The sequence below is a fragment of the Capra hircus genome, unplaced genomic scaffold, assembly GCF_001704415.2.
Source record: "Capra hircus breed San Clemente unplaced genomic scaffold, ASM170441v1, whole genome shotgun sequence".
Lineage (NCBI taxonomy): Eukaryota > Metazoa > Chordata > Mammalia > Artiodactyla > Bovidae > Capra > Capra hircus.
The window spans coordinates 8,085-34,976 of NW_017190135.1; the positions used below are offsets into that span (position 1 = coordinate 8,085).

A 26,892-nucleotide genomic window follows, 5' to 3' on the forward strand; every position below is an offset into this window, starting at 1 on the left:
CTGGGGCCGATTTAATCCCGAACTAGGATTGCCTTGCTCAGTTCAGTCACTCAGTTGTGTCCGACTCTTTGCGACCCCATGAAATGCAGCACGCCAGGCCTCCCCGTCCATCACCAACTCCCAGAGTTCACCCAGACTCACGTCCTTCAAGTCGGTGATGCCATCCAGCCATCTCATCCTCTGTTGTCCCCTTCTCCTCCTGCCCCCAGTCCCTCCCAGGGATTTTGCCTTGTGGTACGGCAAAAAAATGTTTTTAAATTTTAATAAAAGAAAAATCAATGTAAAAACTATTCCTAGCTGGCAGGCCTTACAGAAGAGGTTGAGGGTCAAGCTGCAGGCTGGTCTGTTCCCTCTACTGACCTGCCACACAAGCACACAAGCTTGTATTTTTGTTTAAAGCTGCCCTAGTTAAGGCCCAAATGGCATATGGGTCAAATGACATGTTCTAGGTTCACCAATCAACCACCAAATACAAACACCTAACTTGTCCCCATGTTTGTATTAGGATACTACGGTGTACCCTGGAAAGAAAATTCAGTAAGTTCTCGGCCTGTAATGTATACCCAATAGCCACCTCATAAAAAAGGGACATCCATCCATACACAACCCCCCCCCCTCAAAACTGAGGGTCTAAAATAATAAAACAAAGGTTATTTTAAAACTTTATTTCTGCAAAGCCAAACAAGAAGTGTTGGAGGGAAAATTTGTAAAAGTTATTCTTGCATATTTGGGAACAGCAAGCACTTAGAGAAAACAAGGACTTATAGTTAAATCAAAGGCAGTACCCTGCTTACTTGTATTTTAAAACAAAGCTGATAATCTTTCTTAAGCAACATTCTTCCCTAAAAGCTACAATATGATACAGTACGCAATAGCTCACTTGAAAGTGCTAGGATCAGAAGGTAAAGAACGCCATATGCCACCCCACTTCAACTCCCTACTATACAATGCTGTTTTTGCGCTTGATAAGTCAAGCATTCGTGTAGCATTACATTCAAGAGAAACATTTCTCGTACTTTGGGTTTAAGATCCTTGCCCCTCCAGTTCCGGTGTTGTGACATCTGACTCTTCATCATTGTAAATATTTTCAGCCTGGAGATAATAACCAAATAAAATCAGAGGTAAAACTCCCTAAAAATTTTACAAGACTATCTAAAAACAGCATTTAATAGTTCTATCCAGATTTCAGGTGTCACTGGCCAGTGTGATTTAGTGTTGGAAATTAAACGTGGAAACTTCATAGTTTACTTTTTGTGTTTTACTCTCAGACTTTAATAAATTTAATGAGGAAAAGGCAGGCCAGTGTTCTCAAAAATTATTTGCCAAGGTATAATTTCACACATATATCTAGCTGACCATGCACTACTTATTTAAGTTGTCCAAAAAAGGCATTTTCCTAAAGCATTTCAGGCATTTAGATGGAGCAATAGATAGCCCTGAAGCTTATGAAAGGGCTGGTAAACCATGTCTCAGAAATGTCAAGTGCGCATCACAGAACTCAGGATCTCAGTGTGAATACACTGCATGACAGCAGACACTGGACATGGAGCAATGACACCAAGAGTCCAGTTATGAAGAGTCATAATCATGAAAATTGGAGCAGGAGCTATGTCTACATCAACATGTGCATACTGAACTAAAGACTTGTTAAAATGGAGAAAGGTCTTTTAAGACTTTCCTTCTATAAATATTTGATGTAGTATGCACCGAAATACTTGAAATATTTCTATTATATCATTAGTAAAAATCTCTTCAAGATAGTCACTGAGGAAAAATAAACACTTTAGCTCACCATCTGCCATATCTGCATGATGTTATCCTCAGACACGGAGCAAATGACCCAAGGCTCATTTGGGTTCCAACTAAAATCTGATATCTTGGCAGTGTGTCCTCCATGAATAAACTGTTAATAAGAACAAAAAAGTCTTGGTTTTATATCTTATGTTAGAAGCTAGTTTTTAGAGCATCAGTCCAGAAACGGGTTGCTGAACAGCAGTCTGGAGGGAGGGTGGTAATCTAGCCCTCCACCACTCTTTGCCCATTTCCAAACCCTCCAGAAAGGTGATAGGACAGTACAACAAATGCTTGGATAACCTTCACCTAGATGCCCCCAATACTGTTAACATACCACTGGCTGAGCCACCAAAAAGTTGCAGACAGCATACCTTACCCCTAAATACTTCATTCAGCCTGTATCACCTGAAATGACATTTTCCTTCACGACCACACTGCTGTTTCCATACCTAATACAATCAACACTCAAATTCTGCCTCATTAGCAGATATATAGTTAGGTAAAATGGCACCCCACTCCAGTACTCTTGCCTGGAAAATCCCATGGACGGAGGAGCCCGTGGGCTGCCATCTATGGGGTCGCACAGAGTTGGACACGACTGAAGCGACTTAGCAGCAGCAGTTTAGTAAAGGAAAGGCATAGCTCTCAGCCATCCTTCAATCTCTCCAAGACACACTGCCCCAAGGCTGGGAGTGGGGGGAAATTTCCAGGACTCCAGAAAGTCCCCATTAGGGCTAAACTGAGGTATTTGCTAAAAAATGCAGAAGGGAGCAATCTTACTTCTTGCACAGGGCCTTATATATCTTAGAATTAAGATTCAGAAGAAACAATTATTGGGACTTCCTAGCAGTCCAGTGGTTAAGCCTCCCAGCTTCACTGCAGGGGCACAGGTTCAATCCCTGGTTGGGGAACTAAGATCCCACGTGCTGCACAGCAACACCAAAAAGTAAAAATTTTTTAAAAATTAAAAAAATTCTTATAAGGATAATACGAATGTCCCTTGATTTCAGACTCTCAAGAAACAAAAAGAAAACAAAATCCTAGTGAATTTTCTCAAGGACCACAAAATTGTTAAGAGATGTTAAATACAAAGTTATACACTGTCCTCTCCCTGTGATATATATAAAAAAAAGTAAGAATCAGTCACAAGAGACCACATACTGTATGGTTCTTCTCATATGAAATGTCTAGAACAGGCAAATCTAGAGAGATGGAAAGTAGGTTAGTGGTAGCCAGGGGCTCACAAAAGACGACTGAGAGGTGATGGTTAAATGTACAGTTTCTTTCCGAGGGGACAAAAATGTTCTAAAATTGACTTGTGATGGCTGTGCAACTCTATGAATATACTGAAGTATTTAGATAGTGAACTGTATGGTCTGTAAATTTTATCTCAATAAAACAGTTAGTTACCAGGGACTTCACTGGTGGTCAAGTGGTTACGACTCTGTGCTCCCAATGCAGGGGGCAAGGGTTTCATCCCTGATCAGGGAACTAAGATCCCATATGTTGTATTGCAATGGCAAAAAACTCCTCAAAACGAGAACAAACCAGTATTACCAAAGTTTAAAAAACTATTACTACCAAAGTAAAAATAGTTGGTAACAACACTTTAACTAAAAAACGACTTAAAATTTATAGAGCCCTGCATCACAAAACAAGACTTTTCAGACTAAATCACAATAACCTTCAATTTGAAATCATCCTCAAGAGATAGAATCTGAACGTCCTGACTACTTTTTCAAATACATGAAACAATAACAAACAGTCCAGTCTGCGTATGACACTTCATCTTGCATAAGAAAAAGTCAATATATACCAGGAGTTCTGGAGGCCCATCTTCTGCATCTTCTGCTGATTGTTCTTCTCCAATTTTGCTATTGAGAAAAAACATGATGCCTTCAGTATTCAAATTCTTCTAGCAACAAAGTTTGCATAGCCAGCATCAGCCCAGAAATCCCATCCTAAAACACTCTTAAAAGCAATGTATTTCTATACTGTTATCAGCTAGTTTTTGTATTAATTATTTGGTGGGAGGGCAGGGTGTTTATACTTTCTGGAAATGGTAGTAACAGCTGTTCATAAGTGAAGCTGCAGAATAGAAATTATTGTTAATAAAACATTAATTTAGAATTCATTCAATATCTTAACTGAGGCGTTTCCTGAATTAGGATTAAAAGGTGAAAATATATAAAATATTTACAGAAGAACTGATGCCTAATCCCTACACTTCACTCTTAAACCCTTGTTCATCCCAGGAGTAAAATACAACTACACACCAATACTGCAGATCTGCTAAAGATAGGGCAACAAAACAACTTTAAATATGGAATGTATAAGCCAAGGACAGGTTAAGTTTTAATTTTTTCTTATCTTAATTCAATTAAAAAAACAAACACAACCCCCCAAAACTTCAATTTGTAGAATTTGCTAGCAGTTCCGACAGTGAAGTCACTCAAGTTACAAACCATTATCATCCTCGATACCTATTCCACAGGTGGACTTTGCTAGTGTTTTCAAGTAAAAAAGAATATTCTCAGATGTCTGTTTTAAAGATTCTCTACATTTTCAAGCATCTATCATGACTAGGGTTTCTTCTGTAAGAACACAGAACATTAGCAGTTTAGCAGTTTTACTGTTCTATACACTGAAAAGTGGGTATACTGTCTTTGTAATTAAGGCAGCCTTGACTAAAAACTTAGTCCACTTCAAAGCAATACAGGTAGGAAAGAAGTTATTTTGGGAAATGCTATGATTTAGATTCCAGATAAGAACATCTCTACGGAGAGATACATAATACAGCAACATTATTAATGGCTCTAAAAGCTCAAAAAAAAGCGAACAGTCTGAAATTCTTAGAATAGCAACCCTGCAGTCAAGGAACTTTAAGAATTGGGAGAAACTGTTTCCATAATGAACCCCCAGAAGAACATAAGCTCTGATGGCATTGGCTGTGCTTATCCTGTTCTCATCCTCAGCAGTTACACAACCCACAGGAAGAGCTCATACCTGTGGGAAAAAAAACAACTGAAAAAGATTAGTCCTGCAGATGTACGTTGAAATCTAAGGAGACACAAACAGCTGACGTCTTTACCCCTTTCTATAGCAAGAGTTTTTTCAATACCATTGTTTGGATGTTAAAACACACATGCACCCCTAACCCTGACTTCAGTCCTAATTATAAAGAAAATCAAAACTCACATTTGCATCAATTTTTTTCACATCCCATTTGCTGATTCACTTCTATTTTATGGAACAGACTCTTTAGGAAGGTACTGAAGATTAATTTTAGACTTATTAAACTGGGGTTAGCAAATCGCTCTTCTAGTCTATGAATTATTACATAATCTGCTATATTAGCATATTTATGCAATTTTTGTCACCAGATCCTGAGTTACCTTAAATCCCACACATTCAGGCGGCGATCAGTACCACTTGAAGCCAGAATGGTTTCATTATGTGGAGACCAGTGGACCTAGCAATACATATTTGAAAACATAAAGAATCATCCATTACTGGGTCTGTGGCTATTGTTCTAATCCTAGATATTTTCCCATTTCATCTTCTGTACCCTTTGCTTGGCCTACAAGCCTTCACTCTTTGTGCTGTCCCTTCAGGTGCTCTTAAATGAAACATCTCTTCAGCCTTCCCCTGGGAGGGTTATATTCCTCAAGGGTAACTCTGCTAGGGCTCCCAATAAACTTAGCTCCCAAACCACCCCAGAAGCTTTTAACATTTCCAATGAAGTGTACCTTAGCCTATGCACATCTCTATTTTAAACCATATATAAGATTTCATTTAAAAAATTAATTTACTTATTTTTGGCTATACTGCTCAGCTTCTGAGATCTCAGTTCCATGACCAGGGATTTAAACCAGGCCACAGCAATGACAGTGCTGAATCCTAACCACTAGACTACCAGGAAACTATCTTCACTTTTTAAACTGATCCTCTTTTGCAAAGACTGTTCCTTTTACTTCTGAACTAACAATATCTAGAAATCTCCAAGTTATTTCTCACTAGTTTACTTACACAGTAGGCAAGGAGCTTTAAAAAAAAAAACACACACACACAGGGAATTCCCTGGTGGTCCAATGGTTAGCACTCTAGGCTTTCACTGCCAGGGTTCAATCCCTGGTTGGTGAACTAAGATCCCACAAGCCACATGGCATAGCCAAAAACAAAACAAAAACCCAATGTCCCAAGTCCACTATGTAAAAGAAAAAAATTTATAAACTTCTCTCTAGTAAAAAGTTACTAAAATCTGACAGAGACACCAGAAAACTGTCACATACCTGGAAAATTTCATCTTTATGAGATTCAAAGGTATGGAGTTTCAATTTTAAATTACGCAGATCCCATAAAGCTACAGTCTGAAGAAAAATAAAATGAAAAGGAATTTGTTTCTGCACTTTACATAAGAATTTTAAAATATTGTAGTAACAAAGACAAATAGGTTTGTAAACACCAAATATGCAAAAACTTAGAAACCTTATCCGCAGAGCCAGTTGCGAGAATGAACTCGCTGTAGGGATTGAAGGACAGGCAATTGACCTCGGCAGTGTGCGCGTCAACCAGGTGGCTCGGCTTGGAGGTGGTGTTGGACCTGGTGTCCCATCTAAAACACAAAGGTACAAGGCACACAGCACAAGAGCAGGCCACTCAACCCTGCCCCACCTCCCTCCCCCACACTTGTGCCCACATCAGCACCACTCCATGCCACTCCTCTCTCGCTAACTTGCCTTTCAGGGACACTAACCATGCAGAGTTGGCAACTTGGACTTCCAACCACTAGGTGATATGCTCTAAACCTGCACAGAACAAACTAGGGCTACCTCTGCTTTCTTGTTCATTACGTCCCTATCTGGATTACCAACTATTTCAAGCATGCACAAAATACTACAGACTACTGTTTCATATCTATAACCTAGCCTAGTCAAATTCAGTATTTTGCTTTGTTTGCCTTAGATGCTAGTTTATGAGATAAAAAGCATTCCAGGTGCTTGAATGCAGCCCTGTAGCCATGCCTTGACGCACAATCACTCTCCTCCCTCAACTTCAATGCAAGTTACCCTGATCCCCGATTTTGATACATACCACTGCCCCAAGCATGTTTCCTCATGTGCACGTACCTGTTTTTTTTTCTTTTTCTAAATAAAAAATTGTGTTCAATCATACAGCACAGTAACTTTTACGTAAAAAGGCCATCCCTATTTATAGCTTCTCATGTCAATTATACCTCACTAAAGCTGTTTTTCTTTTTTTGAAGGCCAAGACACAATTTAAAAGCCACCACAATCACTGATGGTCATTCAGGACACCCATATAACAAAACCCCACTCAATTTTCCACCTTACATCATAAGTTTCTGATCATCAGCAACAGATCCAAACAAGGACTCATGCAGCAGGTGCCAGGCCACATCCTCTACAACAGCCGAGTGGCCGGTAAAAATTGCTTTAGCATCCACAATTTTGCCTTCCTTTGGTCCTGCGTTAATATCCCACAGACAGACAGTCTGAAGAAGGAACAAAACAAGAGTTAGTTATGAGAGACTGAATTTAAATGCTAACACCTTATTTAAAACTCTTTTATTAAAAACAAAGCTACTTACTATATGAAAGTTTTTTTAAAAAGTGAAGTTTCATAAACAGCAAAGTGTACAGGTGTAGCTTCCACAATCTGAGATGCAGAGGGGAAGGAAAATACAGTGTAATGGGGAAGGGAGGATAGCATGGTGGCAGGCAAGAAACATTCTGGTTTGAGTTTCCACCTACATACATTCAATCAAGTATCTAAAATTCACCTAGATTACACAACACGAGCCTGGGGTTCAATATCCACCAAACTGAAATGCATATCTTAAAACTTCATGCTGGGCTGGGAAACTGGGAATTAAAACTAAAACATGCTTCTTAAAAGTGAAAGCTTTTGGACAACTGTCACTTCACAGCAGAAACCACTACATACATCAGCAAGTGCAACAGCTGAACAACCTAGAAACCCCTACAAGGCTACTGAAGAGACCACAGGGCCTGCCCAGACCTCAAAGGTTACAGATCCGCAGGCTTTGAGAGTTTGAGTCTTTTCTTAACATCTCGTCATAAAAATAGCTGAGAAGAGTCTGAAGTTTCTATGAAAAAATATTGCAAAGTATAGGGCAGTGATTGTCACCTCAATGGAGTAAGAGGTAATTCCATTAAGGTATATTCAAATTAATTCCACTGACACTAGTATCAGCTTCCTCTCTTCATCAATCATTTTATTATCTGAAAGCGTTTCTGTTACACAATACATGTGGCCCTTAGTCTCTGCTGATACTCACACATTTGGACGCAATTTACATGCATGGAAAAGGTGGAATGTGTCAAACTATTACCTGCTCCTCACCTCAGAAAGATCCTGGGAAAATTACCAAGATGCCTCGCATATGTGGAGCCCTTAGGAAACGTCAGCTATTAATTATGACTAGCAACTCCCAGCCTGGTGTCTTCAAAAAGTACTAGTAATTAGTTCTTGAGTATAACCCGTCCTCCCTGTGTGGGAGACTATCCTATGTCCACTCTGAGGGAAACAGAAGAAGGCTTTCTTTCAGAGACTCTGTTCTGATGATAGGGTAGAGGGGCATGGGGAGTGTTACATCCACTTTCCAGGGATGGCAAGAGTAACATCCTCACTGGCCTAATTTGGGTCAACAACCTGGCCTCTCCTCTTTTCCAGGCTATTTTCTTGCCATCACAGTGATTCTGTGAGCTACCCTACATAATGCCCTTCCAATTAATTCCTTTTCTGTTTAAATCAGTCAGCACCCTCTTTGCAGCCACCAAGGAAAATACAGCATTGGCCAAAAAGTTCATTCAGGTTTTTTCATTATATGGTGTGGAAAAACCTGAACGAACTTTTTGCCCAACCCAGTATTTATGGAAGTTCTTCAGAAAAGTAAAAATAGAACTACCACATGATACAATCCCACTTTGACATTTATACAAAGAAAACACAAACACTAATTTGAAAAGATATATGCACCCCCATGTTCATGGTGGCATTCTTTACAGTACCATGACATGGAAACAACCTAAGTGTCCATCAGTGCGTGAATGGATGAAGATGTGCTATATGTGTGCAATGGAATACTACTCAGCCATAAAAGAAAAAATCTTGTCATCTATGACAGCATGAACTTTGAGGGCATCATGCGAAATGAAATAAGTTAAGGAAAGACAAATACCATATGATCTCACTTATATATGGAAACTTAAAAGCAACAGGAACAAAAAACAAGCTCATAGATATAAAGAACAGACTGATGGTTGCTAGGAGTGGAGGGCAGAAGAAACAGATAAAGAGGGTATACATTTACTGTTAAAAAATAAACTAGATATTTTTTAAAGATCACTCAGAACATCCACCTGAAGATTTTATCTTTAAAAATAAAAACTAAAAGTCATGAAAATTTTAAATTTACAAAAGAAAAAAAAAAGGAAAAAAAAAAACCCCAGGCACCCAGAGTTGGTTTTTGTTGCCTATAACTAAACAATCTTGACTGGGCCAATTACCTACTTCAATGTTTCAAAAAGCTTAATAGAAATTGTCAGTGACAGACATATACATGAGGATATACTAACAAGAAGGCAAGGGAACCTACTTTCACGTGGCTGACATAAAATGCTAACTGTGGCCAAGTTACATGAGCCTTCAAAAGCTCCAGAAGTCTACTCTTGCCTTGTGCTTGGAATCATACCAAACACTTTATGCTTGCAGTATGGGAACCATGAAAGAAAATATGGGGCTGTTAGTGGCAAGAATGCTATAAACATTGGTCTATATAAATTAACATGATCACTTTGCATTTGTGTGGTACTTTTTCATTATTAAAACACTTTAAAGGATGCCAAGGCAACTCCACAGGGAAAGATTAGCTGGAAAAGCTGGATATCCACACACAGAAAATGAAGCTGGACCCCTACCTCACACCGTATCAATATGGACCAAAGACCTAAATATAAGAGCTAAAACTAGAATTCTTAGAAAAAACATAGGTGTAAATCTTTGTGATACTGAATTATGTAATGGCTTCTTAGATATGGTATCAAAAGCCAAAATGATGAAAAATACATAAACTGAATTTTTGTTTCAGAGGAAATCAAAAAAGTGAAAAGACAACCTAAAGAATAGAGAAATTTTTTAAAAATCACATATCTGATAAAGGACTCATATCTAGAATATATTTTAAAACAAACTCTTAAAATTCAACCATAAAAAAAATTTAAAAATGGACAAAGGATTTCAATACAAGTTTTTCCAAAGATGATACAGAAATGGCCACAAGCACATGAAAAGATGCTCAACACCATTAGTACATGTAAGTCATAATCACAATGAAATACCACTTCAAACCCACTAGAATGATTATAATAATGACAGACCATAACAACTGCTGGTGAGGACATGGAGAAACTGGAACACTGGTACATTGGTGGTAGGGATGTGAAGTAGTACAGCTGCTTTGGAAAACGGTTTAGTAGTTCTTTTAATAGCTAAACTTAAAGTTACCATATGACTCAGTAATTACACTCCTAGGTGACTACCCAAGAGAAATGAAAACATTTATCTACACAAAAACCTGTACAAAAATGTTCACAGTAACAATACTCAAAGCAGCCCCAACTGGAAACAACCCAAATGTCTACCAATTGATAAATGAATTGTGGTATATCTATATAATGGAGTACTGTTCAGCCATAAAGAGATCAAGTACTGACATATGCTCACATGGATGAACCTTGAAAACATCATGCTAGTAAAAGCAGTCAGACAGAAAAAGTTGCATACTATATAATTCCATTTATATGAAATATCAAGAAAAAGACAAATCTACAGAGATAGAAAGTAAACTAGTGGTTGCCAAGAGAAGGAAGGGGTGAGGAGAAGACTGCTTAATGAATTTGGAGTTACTTTTAGTGACATTTAATGAAAATGGTTTTTAATTAGTGCTGATGGTTTCACAACTTTGTGAATAAAGGAAAACTCATAGAATTGTACACTTTAAAAAACTGGAAAAAAAAACTAAAATGTATTAATCAGGCCTTACAAATGCTTTAAAGAGTCTCCATTACAGAGGTCCACTTTTAAATGGAACACCTTTTGCCCACTTTCCCTCCATTCTACGGCTGCTTCAAAAGAGATTTGAGGAATTCTAAGACTCCAAAAGGGCAGTGTGATAACCAATGTTCTAAAACCTGTGGAAATGTTATCACAACAATCAGTATTATCTTAGAAAACCTTTCATCTATTAGTCTCCTTCAGTGCAGAGCTGTTCATAACAGTCTTTAACTCTTAGTACATGAGTAGATTAGGAAGAACAGATTTCTCACATGGTCATCAGATGCACTTAGGAGATGTCCACTCAAATTGGAATTCCAAGAAAGACCATAGCCCTCCTTTTGGTGACCTCTTAGCCTAAGGTCAGGATTACACTCTCCACTTGGGTCTAAAGAAAAAAGAAAGAAAGAAAAAGAAATAACATTGATTACTAAGTGATTATCTGTTTATCAGAACTGGTAAGAGCAAATTCTCACTCCTGAGTAAGTCTTAACATTTATTATGCCTACAAAAGCACTACACACAAACAAGGATTTGGTCTGACCCACAGCCACCCTGAAAAGCTGTTCTCTGTGCTACATTTTAAATACTCTATGTAAACCAATAAAATGACTGGTTCCTTTGCAAAACACAGTACTAAGTTCTAACACAAAACACTGAAAACTGTACCAGCCCACAAATTTACATGGTGACAATCCAAGCCAATTTTTAAAACAATTTTTTGAAGAAAGCAGCAGGCCTGGATGTTCAGTCCTTGCATGTCTTCAGAGTAGCCTACAACCATGACTGACCTCGTCACCCCTGGGAATGTGACCCTCACAAAATTCATGTCACTGTCTGATGTAGCGGTGTACGCCCAGAGCAGTGTGGCATGCTGTGGCAGCTTGTTGAGACTTGCAGGATTGTTGAGCAAGATTCATGAAGCATCTGACTTCACTGCTGGTGTGCGGAGTTTCCCTTACCATGGCTGGTCACAGAGCAGGATATACCTATGTGACCAGACTGCCATAAAAACCGCAGACACTGAGACTCAAATGGGCTTCCCTCGACAGAGACATCTCTACCCCTGTGGTGTGTGGCCCCAGTGGAAAAGGACTCACAAGTCTACGCCTGACCTCTCTGGACTGCCTGATGTGTATCTTTCTCTTCTTGTTTTTGCTCTGTATCCTTTGTAATAACAAACCTTAGCCAGTTTTTTTTCTCCTTTTTTGCTCTATATCCTTCGCTATAATAAATTTTAGCCAGGAATATAACCTGCTGTGAGGTCCTGCATTAAATCACTGAATTTGAACATGGTTTTTAGATCCCTGAAACCATTTCTAAATCTCTAAAAGTTGGGAGTATACTAGTCTGTATGATATCAAAGCAATTATTTCAGATCAAGAAGGATCAAGCAGCGGTCTGACTTTATTAATGCATACCTGGTTTCGCAGGGTGCTTCGTATAGTCAAAAACCAGCACATCAGAAGATGGTGTTTTTGTAGCAATGATGTGAGGATTCTGCGGCATGTAACGAGCACGGTTTACTTCTCCTTCATGGTTAATTTTAATTTCACATTCAATTTTTCCTGTTACAGAACCAAAGCCACCAAATTCTAATGTGAGAAGAAAGAAATAAACACATATACTTACGATTAAAATTCATAAGTCACTTAGTCAACCTGAGATTTTAATCTGACGGAATATAACACAAATTGGTAAGAGAGAACAAGAGTGAGACCAAGCGAGCACAGAAAAATATGGGTTCATTTGCCACTCAATTAATTTATTCAACTCCAACTGAATTGGAAAATACTGATACCTATTCTTTCAAGTTAATTCAGTTCCATTTTGGACTTAAAACAATTAAAAACCAGCTTCTTTCAGTTGTGAAGATGATGTAATTATTTATGAAAATTTAAATAACCACGCAATTAACACACCTCAGCCTTTTAGTTCAAACACAACTCATTTGGAAGTGCTGAAATTAGAATGTATTTTAGGTTTCTTTAAGATAGGTTCATCCTCAGGAGCATGAACACTCCTTGAGTCTAAAGTCAAAAACATCCTCGTATCAGAAACCCATGCTGACTAACCTCTACCCAACACCAAGACACAGACACAGTCACGCACAAGTCAGTTCCACCAGAATCCTTGAACACATCTGCTCAATCGAGTTCAACACATTGGTTCAACTGCTGGTGGAGTGCCAAAGCTAAAATGAGTGGGCTAACCTTTCTATCTGGTGTGGGAATATGACTGTATGTTAAATAGTTATTAAAAAGACCTCAGAAAAGTGACAACACCACACAAAAAAGTGTAACTTCAGAGAAGCAGTAAGATGGTAGCAGAAAGAATACAAGTAGAGAACATCTAAGCAGATAATAGCAAAACAAGATTATTTTCTTTCCTGTGCTCATAGATAAAAACTTGAATTAGTTGCTGACACATTAGAAGCTTGGAGGCTTGACATTATAACTGTTATTTCTTCCTGACATATGTCACTTCTTCTTTGCACATTCCTTTTTCACTCACTCTGTATCTCAGGTCAAGTAACACTAACTCAAATGTCTAATGGAGCCAGGGAGGTAACAAGTAAAATAGACTAGCTGGGGCCTGGTGAAATCACACTGAAATCCATAAGCCTTTTCTCAGTTTCAGCCACATCTTGCTCTGTGGGAATGCATAACCAACACTGGCTCCCAAGGCTTACTATTAGAATTTAGCCATTCTTGGGAATTCTCTGGCAGTGCAGTGGTTAGCAGTTGGTGCTTTCACTGGGGGTGGGGGGCCCAGGTTGGATCCATGGTTGGGGAACTAAGGTCCTACAAGTCACTCAGGCAAAAAAAAAAAAAAAAGAATTTAGCCATTCTTCTTCTCTATGACAAATACCATTGCTTATTATTTCTGGGGCTGAAAATCATATCCCATTTCACACAACTCCTCTCACAGAACCATATGCAATCACCCATTTCCCTCTGTGCACTTTCCCTTCCCATCGTGTCAATGAAAGAAAATGCCTCGGTCTTTCTAAGAACACCCCTCCTGATCTTGCTACCTCTTGAGACCCTGCTCCAAAGCTGTCGCTTTTTCTGTATTTCAACCTCCCACCACCGTGGACCCATAGGAGACTCTCTCTCTCCCTCCCTCCCCCCCCCTCTCCTGCTGCAAAGATTCTTAAGCTTCCCAATTCCTTTAGTGAAAAAAAAAAAAACTGGGCTTTCAGGTAAGATTTACTGTGTACACAGAGCTTTCTTAAAACTCAAAAGGAAAAGTCTGAAAAAAATCACTATCTTAATGATAATAGTATCTACTAAAAATACTGTAACTAAAAAAAAAAACCATAACTAAAGTTTTAAAAAGCTTGATGTCAACTAAGTATTGCAGTCACTTGTTAGAATATAATTCACTGGACAAGTGACTAATAACTAAGTATCTCCGTATTATTATGCAGAGACTAAAGCCCAATTAACTACATACTTTAGGCTTCCCTTGTGGCTCAGTTGGTAAAGAATCTGCCTGCAATTTGGGAGACCTGGGTTCAATCATTGGGTTGGGACGATCCCCTGGAGAAGGGAAAGACTACCCACTCCAGTATTCTGGCCTAGAGAATTCCATGGACGTCCATGGGGTTGCAAAGAGTCAGACACGACTGAGCGACTTTCACTCACTTAGGACTAAAAGCCATTAAAAATTTCCTGATTACAACAATATTTACAGAAATAATGCATAAGGTTGTAGGATAATAGACTATGAATTGTGGAAGTGTTAAACTGAGTAAATCATTTTGGGAAACTTTTATATTATTTTAGGTTGAGAATGAATACACCACACAACTCAGCAATTCCATTCCACTAGATAAATTCTCCCCCAAGTACGAGAAGACTTGGCAAGGATATTCACTGAAGCACTGCTCCAAGAACAAAACACCAACAGAGATATAACCCAACTGCCCTTTGACAGAAGAATAAATGGGGGTTTAAGTGTAATGGAATACTACACAGCAGTAAAAAGAATAAGCTAGACATTTACATGGTACACACACAGAGAACTGAATGAAAAAAGCCAACTGTACAGCATTATGTGTGAATAATAAAAATAGCTGAAAATGGCACACTAATTTCAGGACAGTGATGAATTCTGGAAAGGAAAGCAGAGAGGAATGGAGCAGGGTTGGCAAGATTTTAGCTATAAAGCAGTGTTTTATTTTTTAAAAAGTACTGGACAATGTTAAGATCTGCCTAACCATGTGGGGTTGTGGGGAAGCACTAACCCAGCAGGTCTGCTTGCTTAGTCCTCGCTGCTGATGGAAACTGGGGCCACAACTGACCCCTGATCAACTCCTGGGAACACAGACCTCAGAATGTCCTCTATGTCACTGATGGGTTGATTTTGTGGTGTATACCTGAAGCAATGGACCATGCTGTTCCAGTCTGTCAGGGTGGCTTTGTACAAATATCAAGATTGACGATACACACCTGAGTTCATTACTGGGGTCTCAAGATTCAGTTGCCATGGCTGGCTGCCAGTATAATTTGCCTACACAACCAACCCCCAAGAAAGACAGAGACCCTGACCCTCAAATGGGTTTCCCTGGGCAGAGATAGCCCACATGTCTCCCTGTTATTTGTTGCCAGAAACAAAGTACATCCTGTGTGGCCCTGGATGAGATTTGCACTGGACTTCCCTAGACTCCCTGATGTATATCTTTTTCCTGCTGCTTCTGTTCTTCATTTCTCATTATAACAAACTTTAGCCTTGAGTATAATTTGCTGAGTCTTTTGAGTCCTCCTAGCAAAATCATCAAACTTCGGTGGTTGTGGGAATACCAAACAGGGGAATTATGTTTGGTTTGCGGGAAGGGAGTCAACAACTTTCATAAAAAAGCTATTAACCATCTGGTATAAATGCCTGACTTTTTTTTCTATGCATACACCAACACATGTTCTTACTATTACCAAAACTGTTACTATAATCACACACATCAGTTACCCAATTTATCTTGGACACCTTTCCATACCGATTTATCTCATCGTGTGAATGTAAAATTTCAGAGTTGAGGTTTAACTACCCAAAAGATATTGGTGTAAGTTAATATATAATTAGAGGCTTACTCCTCAGACACCAATGCTGGAATGTATGGATTACTTACCACCCTTTTCACTGTCACAGTGGGAAGCATCAAACTGCGCATCATCATTCGGAATATGGACTCGAGCAACCACGAGATGATTCTGCTCATCAGATGTGTGAGTCCCCAGCACTAGCCAATGAAGGGCATAATCCTTTCCTTCCGGTCTGTTTATGAAAGAAAATAAGTCATATTAATCTTATAAGGGGCTTCCTTGGTAGCTCACATGGTAAAGAATCTGCCTGCAAAGCAGGAGACCCAGATTTGATCCCTGGGTCAAGAAGACCTCCTGGGGAGGGAATGGCTACCCTCTCCAGTGTCCTTGCCTGGAGAATTCCATGGACAGAGGAGCCTGGCTACAGTCCAAGGGGTCACAGAGTCGCAAATAGTCAGACATGACTGAGCAACTAAAACTTCAACTTCCCCCTCCACAATCCTTTAAGAAATCAGTTGCTAACAAATTGTCTATCACTGACTCCTGTATTCATAAATCATGACTTCTCACCTAACAACAACAAAAAAAACCTTCAATTTTAATACTCTAGGTGTTTCTGGTTTCCTAGTAAGAGGTAAAAAGGCAGAATGGACAAAATAAAGTGCTGAGTCGAGAAAAACTGGGTTTAAACCCTGGCTCAAACTAAAATTAGTTATATGTGATTCCTTAAATCACAACTTCCCCGTGGGTCTCAATTTCTTCACCTAAAAAACAGGTTATGAGTAAACATGACATGATGTGAAAACCCCTTATTTATATTCATGGTGCTTAACGTTCATAAAACAGGCATTCCCATTTTTACAGGGGAAGGCGTCGTCTTTGTTACCCTATTCTATGGCAACTCCTTGTGGCTAAAGAAACCACTGATGACTCTTGGCACTTAATCCAAGTGATGATTTTGCATCTGTATCTATTAACAATGCGTTCCCATTTGTATTATTCAGAACAACTTTCACCTGTGTCCCATAGTTCCACATTAGTAAGGCAGGCTGAGAAGTAAGGCTCTGAGCCCCAACATTAAAAAAAAAAAAAAAACCTAGACTGTTTCTAAATTCCAGCTGTACAAAGGATTCATTGGTTTAGAATAAAGGTTTGTGAATTACTTCCAGGCATATAATTTAGTAATAACTAAAAAATACAATATTAAATTTTACCAAGATTGGGCTTAGGGTATGAAAGAGCAGTAAATACACAAAAACTCCAAGAACAGAATAAGGCAGCCATGGCTAAACAACAGGAGTTCATTTGAAAAATGACATGGGGACTTCCCTAGTGGTCTAATGGCTAAGATGGCGCACTCTCAATGCAGGAGGCCCAAATTCCAGCCCTGGTCAGGGAATCAGATCCCATATGCCACAACTAAAGATCCCACAGACTGCAACGAAGATCAAAGATCCTGCAAGATCTGGCACAGTCAAATAAATAATAAATAAAATATTTTTAAAAATAAAAAAGTGAATCTATTTAAAAAATTAAGACATGGGTCTGAGTCAATGTGTGTTCAGTGGCCAAGAATACGATGTGGTTATAAAAAAAATTACTTTCATCTTACATGAATTTATATAGGGTAGGAAGAGGCAATACACATGGGCATTCATCTACTAATCTGTGACTGGGAAAACCACACTTAGAAAATTAGGCTCTAGGCAATGCATTTTAGAAGGACTTAGGCAAAAATGAAACTTTTACAGGGAATAGTGGCTTGAAGTGAAAGGGAACTTAAACATATCTCATGAGAACCATTTGAAAAGAAATAGGAATACTTGAGAGAAAGGAGGCACCAGCAATATTAGGGCTGACATAAAAGGAAGAAAAGTGACTTCTTTTTTATAGCGTTAAGTAGAAAAATTCTAAGACCTACAGGTAAAGTTACGGTCAAACACGTCAGTTCATCATATGACCTTTTCAAGGAGTAGAATTACAACATGGACTAGAGGGTCTGAAAAGCTTCTTTTGACTCCAAAATTCAATTATTTCAGTTTCCTCTGACTCCATCATCGTATAAGGATTTTTCTTTTTACTACAAATTCTTTCATCACCATCATCGAAAAACAAGCCTACTTTTCTGAGCCCATCAATATTTCACTGCTTTCTTCGAATACTGGATGTACCTAAGGCTGCAGAAGCACTCGTTATAAAAGACCTTGTCCATTTTCAGTGCCAGAATTCTTTGACCACTTAAGGAAATTCACCTGACAATCACAGATTATCATCACAAGGTTATTCTTGGTAGGAATGCCTGAAATAGCCAAAGACTGAAAACAAATTTCCATCAATAAGGAACTGGTGACACAAGTCACAGTATATCCACAAAGGAATTCTACCGAGCCCTTCATATATCTAAGCATGCTTATAGGAAAAAAGTCTCCAATACAAACTCTTAATTTAAAAAATCAAGTGAACAGAGACTTCCCTGGTGGTTCAGTGGTTAGAACTACAAGCTTCCACTGCAGGGGTCACAGGTTCGATCTCTGGTTGGGGAACTAAGATCCAAAGCCAAGTCAACAACTTCCTAACAGAAAAAGAGGGCGGAGGGGCATAGCATGTACATCTTCATGCTGGCAGGATGGATAAGAAATCACAAATGACTCTGCTCTGGGTAAGGCAACCAGAAGAACAGAGGATGTGGAAGGGGAACTTAGTCTTCACTCTATGCAGCTTTGCATCATCTGAATTTGAATGCATACATAGATTTTTAGGTAGAGCATATAAGTCTCAATATGTTTAAGAAATTATTCAATAAGACATATGAAGTAATGATCTACTGGTTTTGAAAAATAGTTTCTTAGAGATACCTAAATAAAAATTTAAAGAGCCAAATCAATTATTTGGATGATCACCTAACTGAATTTAAGGGCAACAGCTCAGAAAGTGCAAGTAATCATTTGGAAGCATGTTGTATGTATACAGAAGACCAGCCAGATGAGGTCGAGTAGGGCCTACCTCTCAAAGAGCCAGGCTGTAAGAGTATCCAACATTTCCACTGTCCTACATAGTGACAAAACACAATCACAGTCCCTCCATAGTCCAAACAGAAACCTGCAAAGCACCACTCAGCCGTCTTCAACACACAAGAATGCAGGCTGGCTGGCATTTTGTTGCACTCCCAGAGCCACTGCCCATCCCACAACCAGATCCCACTTCTTTGTATGCAAAGAACCCCATGGAATATATAAAGTATTTTCTGTTCCTAAGTGTTAATATAAAAGTAGTATCTGGGCTGAGAAAACACAGATTTATTATCTTTAAAGTGTTTTACACAAAAAACATAATAGGTAGCAGCTTTCATTGAAATACAAATGGAAACAGAGCTATTCCACCCTAACAACTTATTTCTGAATAGGAAAGGGTGGGAGAATTACCATCAGTCACCACTTACTGTGTACTCATTCTGTGCCAGCATTTTAACATTTGTGATCTTATTTATTTCCTCAGATGTAGGCTGTAAGAACTCTCAGCATCTCCATTTACAGACCAGACTATTTCAGGATAGAGACTGATCACTTTGCCCTAATTCACAAAGCTAAGAAGGGGCAGGATTCAAATTCAGATCTCTAACCTTAAAGCCTGGGCTCTTTTCTACTGTCAAACATCAAAAAGATTCGAATTAAGTTGTTTAACTTTTAAATCTGCTTAATAGGAAGACATAGTCAAATACCCCTGCTGCACTACATCAGAACCTCAATACCCTTAAGCATTTGATGGTCAAAGCTGTAAATGTCAACGCTTAGAAGTCTCCATTATTTAGTTCTTGGCTCCTCTTCCCACATCTGTATATTTACATTGAGATTTTTGAAAAGTCCACTGGAAGTCCCTAACCATATAGAAGTCAATGTTCTCATATGGAAAATCTGGCCATTATATGAGTTTTATACGAAAGTAATTTACTCTTATTTTTAAAAGTTGTTGCAAAACTTCTAGAGTTTAATAAATCCTCATTAAATGACATACACACAACAATCAAATTTAATACATTTTTAAAGTACATGGCCAGGTTCTTACTAGGAAAAGTGCAAGTGTATGAGAACCATGACCTAGTGCAGAGGTTGCCTCAACTCTGGGGCCACCTGGTTTGCATTCCAAGGCCCGCTCCACCACTTACCAGCTGTGTGATCTGGGGCATGTTACTTAACATCTCAGCCCATTTCCACATCGATTAAAAAGAAGAGGATAATAAAAAATAATTATTGTACTGTTGTATTAAACCTAATAGGACATAAAACTCTTCAGATGTGCTCAACAAATGTCAGCAATTATTACGAGAGAAATTTTACAAAGAGGTGAAGACCAAAAACAACCTCAAAATCTATCATACTATACCACCTTTTCGTTGGTGAACTGCTGCAATATTGTTTTCTCCTTTGCCAATTAAAACGTATTCGTCTTGTGGGTTGGTTACAAGGAGGTATTCATTTTGCAAAAATTCATCAAGCCATACACTTATGATTCGTGCACTTTCCCCACGGAGTTTTAAAGAAATCCATTAGTCTGGGGTCCAAAGAAAACCCAGCGTCTACATTTAAGTTCAAGAAATGACAAATGTATCTGGTGCATCCTACAAATATCCTTAATCTCAGAACAGATTCTCTGTCTGCTTTTAATTCCACATTTATACGTCAGAAACCACCCTATAAGTCAGTTTTGAAAATAAAAATCACCTGCCACATCACCCAAAGGCTTAATCGATTACTTGTTTATGTTCTTTGTGTAAGACGCGAAAAACTAGGAGATTCACGTTAACAGCAAAATTTATGCAAAATAAGAGTTGACAAAAACCCTTACTTAGTCACTTCAGGAAGCCACTGAACGGTAAGACTCGGCCACTGAAGAGCATGGGTCATAACCAGGTCATACAGAAACGGTGTATTCTTCTTCCAGATTTTATATTCTTCATTGATGACACGCTCCTCCACAGTATCTTCAAACACTGAAATTTGGACAAATCCCATACGATTAAGTGTCTGAAAGGGATCGAAATCTATACTGGAGGTCACCTCGAGATGGCCACACCTAATCTCCTCTTTCTCTTAACCACTAAATTGGACACGACCAACTCACTGGTCTTCCAGAACGCGAGGAGAATATTAACACCAGGAAGCTTATTTTTTTGCAGTTTGAAATCAATACCGCCTGCGTATACAATATTGGGCAATTAATTACATAGATATCGCAATTGTTTTGCCGGTTACAGCTGTTCGCACCTGTTCCAAGATGACGACCCGTATGTAAAGGGGTTCCCCGACCCACCCGGCGAGACGAATCCACGTGTAGCAGAAACGCATCGGCCCGCTCCCCCCATCCCCCACCAGAAGAGGCCTCAGCTCCCACGAAACCCGAGCCGGCAGCCATAAGTCGGCGGGTTCCAGAATCCCCCGGACAAGGGCCGCGACCCCGAGGCGGTCGACGCGCGCGCGTGGAAGATGGTGCCGTGCCCGCTTTCCGGCGACGGAGGCCGCCTCCGCCCGGGTGCAGAGCAAGCGCCGCCGCCAGAGGGGGGTGACGCCGGGGGGTAGCGGGAAGGGGGCCCAACCGCGGCCCCGCGCCTGGCTCCGGAAGTGCTCGGAGCCCTTCGCGCCGCGGCCCCGTCCCGCGTAGGCCCCTCGAGGCGCGCGCCCTGCCTCGCGCCCGGCCCCGCCCCCTGCTCCTCACGCCAATTCGCGCCTTTCGCCGGCGCGTGCCGCGGCCTCGCACGCTCACCGCCCCCCGCCGCGCGCCGCCCCGCGGGGCCTCTTACTCTCTTTACTCGCCATCTTGCGTCGGGTCGTTCGCCCCTCGCCGCCGCCTCGGACTCCCCTTGCTAGCCAAGAGCAGCCCAACCACAAGCGCTCCTGCCTTTCCCAGGCGCGTCACACACTTCTAGCTCTCGAAGCCTGAGCTCCGTCTTACAGCCTGGGAGCTCCCCAGACGCTGCGTCCTTCTCTGCTGCCTCCTCCCCGCTTGCGGGTACCGAGGTCTGAGGCGCTCTTCTCTCTCTCTCCAAACTTGGAACGAGACTTTTCAACCCGCGCCTCCCAGCCCGCCCAGGCAGCTGAGCGCAGGCGCATCCGCCCTGGGAAAAGTGAGAGGCGGTGGCTTGGGTGGGCCTCGGAGCCAACGGCTTCGTCTTTTTGACCAATGACTGGCGGCAGGCAGGTTTAACGCGGCGTTCGGAGGCGGGCTTTTGGGGGTGGGTGGGGCGTTCCGCGGCAGGAAGTTGGCGAGGCGCAGGCGCGAGGGCTCGCCTGGCGCTCCCAGGGCAGGCCGCGGGGGCGGATGGGGGCGCGAGGGGGTGGGGCGAAAGGAGGCGCGGCGTGCAAGCTGCGTGGGGGCTGCGAGCCCCGGGGCGGCGAGCCCTGGGGCCGCGGGACGTGGCTGCTTGCTGCGGCTGCGGCGGTGGGGGTGGGGGGCTGGGGGGCTGGGAGGCTGCTGCCGCTTAGCCAAGCAAAATCTCAGCGCTAGAGAGAAAAATGGTTTCTAGTCTCGAGAGACTACTGTGCCCTCAAAGTCTCCCTGACAGTCACGGACATGCATAAGTCTGTGCACTCTGAAAGTTCTCCCTCCAGCCGACTGGCCTTTTCTGGGGCCTGGTCGAGGCGAGGTGGGATTGTCGGAGGCAAAGGGGGCCTTTAGCAGAGGCCGCGGGCGTTTTCCGACTGTTCAAGCCGCTGGGCCTGCTTTGTAGGCTAAACCTGCGGCCTGTTCAAGCACAGGCCGCCAGCGCCCCGAGGCTGATTTGAGTTAGGTCTTTGTTAACAAATTCGAGTCTTTAAAATGATATTTGAGCCCTGTCGTACTGCAGAGGATTTTGTTCCTGCATTGCCATTCTTGTATCCTTCCTAGCCTTGGGCCTTGCTGAGTCATATTTGTAACCTGCGGGGGTCCCAGGGTGACCCCACCCTAGGCTGGCGAAGCTGGAAAGAACTGGGTAGAGCTGACCTGGGACCGGCTTGCCTGAGCCTTGCTCTGCCCTGGAATTTGGTAGCCCCTGAGGGGTACGCAGGGGTGAGGAGAAAGCAGGCTGCAAGGCCAAAAAGGAATGAAAATGAGGGCCAGGAGCAAAAGGGACGGGCTAGGGGGAGGTGGCCGAGGAGCCTAGCGCAAAGGCAGCCTCAGTCTACATCCAGACTCTGAGAGGAGGCCCTCCCTGCAAAAGCACCCCTGCCCCAGAACACTTGCTGCTGTGCTATTTTCCAAGTGCCTTCTTGCAAGCGACGGTGGAGATTCTCAAAAGAAATCGGGCAGTTGCTGCTCTGATGCCCACTTTTCTGATCGGGAAACAAACCCAGGCATTCCGTGGCAGAACCACTCGAATTACCTTATATAGAAATTTACTGTCTGGTGTCTCTGGTTTCCGATATGATACAATTCATTATTATAACGCTCTCCCTTTCATGTCAGGCCCAGGAATGTTAGTGACTGAAGCTGGAGAAGGGAGGAGCGCTGGAGAGGGAAGAGGGTTGGAAGGGTGTTTAAACACAGCCCTCTTGTTCTAAAACACTGGTTGGTAAATGTTTGTTTGTTTGTTTTTTTTTTCTAAAAGGGGCCAGATAGTAAATATTTCAGTCTTTGGGGGCAAGTACTCGTCAGTGTTACAGCGAGAAAGCAGCCCTAGACAAGATGGGTGAACCTGGCTGTATTCCAATAAAACTTAATAGGCACTGAAATGTGAACTTCATATAACTTTCACGAGTCACAAAATGTTCTTTTGATTATTTTCAACCGCTTGAAAATGGAAAAAAAATTTTGAGCTCCTGGGCCCTACAAAAACTGGTGGCAGGTTAGATTTAGATGGAGGACTGTAGTTTGCCCACCTTGTTCTAGAATAATTGAAGGCTTGGCAGCTGTTTTCCAGTCTCCCATTAATATATTTTACTTATTTTCTGATGGGTAGGCATGATTTCTAAAACCTATTAATGTTTAAAGAGTTTAAAGAAATCTTTCCAGATGATGATTTTAAAATCTTTATGCTGTCCACCTCACTAAGTGTCTGAGTAGGAAATACAGAACAGATATTTTGGGAGTTTGTGAAAATATTTGGGTGCTATCATACACTTAATTCAAAAGTATCTGGTACAGCATACTCTGTTAGTTCTGGATTTTGTTGTTGTTAAATTGAATCTGCCAGTTTTATTTCTCCAGATTTTTTTGGCCTTTTTTCTGGCTAGGTACTTTTTTGCCTCAAAAATGTGATACCAGTTTTTCTCCCTTGAATTGCAAACTGTAATTTTTTTTTTTTTTAGAGTTTCTAGTGGCTCAGAGGGTAAAGCGAATGTTTCTTTGCCTTTCACCCCACCTACTTAGCTCTGGTCCTAATCTTTTCTCTTACTTTCTCTGTGGTTGTCTTTTTGTCTCTCTTGCACTTAGCTAAGTCTACTAATCAAATAGGGAAGATCCTCTGGAGGAGAAAATGGCAAATGGCAACCCATTCCTGTATTCTTGCCTGGAGAATCCCATAGACAGAGGAGCCTAGCGGGCTGCAGTCCGTAGGGTCGCAAAGATTCGGACAGGACTGAAGCTAGTGCACTCACAAGGTGTGGACTATCTTAACCGGGAGATGCTCTGTTTAGGTACCTTTTTCTAACACTGCTTACCTCAAAATTGCTATAGTGTTAACCACCAGTTTCTCCATGCCAACTGTGTTTTACAGATTAGTACACTTGTATCTAAACCAAAACAAGTTATACCACACAGTGCTAGCCTTTAATATGTGCAGTGCACTCTGGTACTTTATTTCATTTTTTAAAATACTCAAATGACTCCCTACATTGCTTTCGCGATTGGGATGAGTCACAAGTTGTGGTTTGAGACTGGTCACTAGTATATTTTTTGAAACCTGTAGCCAGTTCCTGACTGCCCTTTATGAATTTTTAAAAATTTTATTGAAGTATAGTTGATTTACAATGTTGTGTTAATTTCTGTTGTGCAGCAAGGTGATGTTATACGTATATATATATATTCTTTTTCATATTCTTTTCCATTATAGTTTATCATGGGATGTTGAATATAGTTCCCTGTGCTATACCCTAGGACGTTGTTATTTATCCATCCTATATATAATAGTTTGCATCTGCTAATCCCAAACTCCCAATCCTTCCTTCCCCTCCTTCTTCCCACATGGCAACCGCAAGTCTGTTTTTTATCTGGCTGTGGGCTGCCGTCTATGGGGTCGCACAGAGTCAGACACAACTGAAGTGACTTAGCAGCAGTAGCAGCCCCTTATAAAACAGCAACACAGCCTCATATGCCTCTACAGGTAATCACTTTCTGGCCCCTTCCTTTTTTTTCAGAGCACTTATTACCACCCAACAAATGTTTGTTCATAGGCTTTTTCTCCTACACTAGAATGCAAATCAATGGCAGGATGTTTGTTTTGGTGCACCCCCAGCAACTGAACCAGAGCTTACCAGACGAGGAAGCTCAGGTAAACAGTGCCAAGGTCACACAGTGAATGTTGGAGTTGGAATTTGTATTTACTTGGTCTTCTATTAAGACAGCAAAAATGATTGTATGTGATAAAGTGAACTGTTAACCAAAAGGAATGAGAGAGGGAAATAATATCCTGATGTAGCTGTGGATGAATCTGTTCATTAGCAACTCCTTCTCACTAGTTTTTGGCAAAAAATCATAGCCATTCAAGAAGATGTTGCAGTTCTTACTGTGTGCCAAGCAGTGTTATGGGAACTGGAGATACCTGGAATGAGCAACACACAACTCTCCTGCTCTTTCATACATCCCTTTATTGTTTGTTTTCTTATTAAGAAAGGAAAACTCATTACAGAAAAATCTGAAAATTACACAAGTAAAAGAAGTACATAAAGAATACCAGTTTTTGTTTCTGGTCAAATTGTTTTTATCCAAATCATTAGGAGTGGAAGAAAATACACGAAAACACGAATAGTCATTGTCTCTTGGTTGCTGATATTATGCATGATGGTTTTGTTCTTCATATGTTGCTCTATTTAAAAGTTTTATTCAATGGACAGACGTTAGTATTATAAACAGAATAAATCCCACATATTTTATAAAAAATATCAAAAGAAATGGTAGATGAGTGATGGAGACAAATGGACAGAATTGCTTTAGTGTGATACAATTATAAGTAATCTCTCTTAAAATATTTAATGCAATTGTGTGAGAGGGGGTTGGAGGAAAATTATTATAAAATTGAAAGCACACTTTGCTTGTTTGAACTTGTGCTTTGTTTGCATTTACTATTGTGATATTAGGTAGAGTGAAGTAATTATTTTATACTTATAAATTAGTTAATATTTAACCCTTGTGGAGTATCCTGCTAGATTTCTGAAAGGCCAGTTTACCCTGCTGTGCTAGCCTTTAAGGTGAAGCCAGTCGAGCTGTGCATTGGTGACAGTGAGTCAAGGAAATGACCTAGACCAGAATCCCTGGGGCTTAGACTTGGAATCACCAGGGCGAAGTAAATAAATACTTCTCAAATGAAAAATATTGAATAGGAAATTCCTCCTGACCTTTACCCAATCCATAGCAGAGATGAGAAGTCTTCTCACATAGAACCTCCTTTTAGAAAACTTTCTCTGAGCATTCTACCCCTAGCATGTTCTTTTATTCAAAGTTTTAGTATATAATACATTTTAGTTTACAGCTGAAGACCTCCTCTGAAGTTCACTGGACTCGGTAATTGCTGGCCATTGTCCGTTCTTCCTCCTCCAAAGTGAGCTCCACTTCCTTCTCCAGACTTCTTACAGTTTGGTAGGACTGTCCATTAGGATACCCTGCTTTCCAGCAGCCAAAGCCAAAGTACCCTGGGGGTACTTAACCCCCAGGGGCCAATCAACCACACCCTTTCTGGAATGTGGATTCCCTAGACTGTTGCTGGTGAAGCACCCCAAACTGCTGGCCACTGGTTCCTGCTTCTGAGATGTCTAGAATAGCTCTTTTA

General features: G+C 40.8%; 1 protein-coding gene across 2 annotated transcripts; it reads right to left on the bottom strand.

The window, feature by feature from the left end:
* Window positions 1–650: 650 nt before the first annotated feature.
* On the bottom strand, window positions 651–22,095 carry RBBP7 (RB binding protein 7, chromatin remodeling factor). Of its 2 annotated transcripts, none has more exons than XM_018045072.1 (12): window positions 21,733–22,095; window positions 20,781–20,925; window positions 16,025–16,170; window positions 12,315–12,488; window positions 11,166–11,281; window positions 7,149–7,309; window positions 6,283–6,409; window positions 6,087–6,164; window positions 5,190–5,266; window positions 3,611–3,668; window positions 1,793–1,903; window positions 651–1,092 (listed from the first exon to the last, which is right to left on the bottom strand). In XM_018045072.1, exons 1-12 carry the CDS (start codon window positions 21,746–21,748, stop codon window positions 1,024–1,026), a joined length of 1,278 nt encoding a protein of 425 aa, XP_017900561.1. In that variant the 5' UTR covers window positions 21,749–22,095; the 3' UTR covers window positions 651–1,023. The 2 variants fall into 2 exon arrangements, with proteins under 2 accessions (XP_017900561.1, XP_017900562.1); XM_018045073.1 differs by having other exon boundaries at window positions 12,315–12,461; window positions 21,733–22,071.
* Window positions 22,096–26,892: the final 4,797 nt, after the last annotated feature.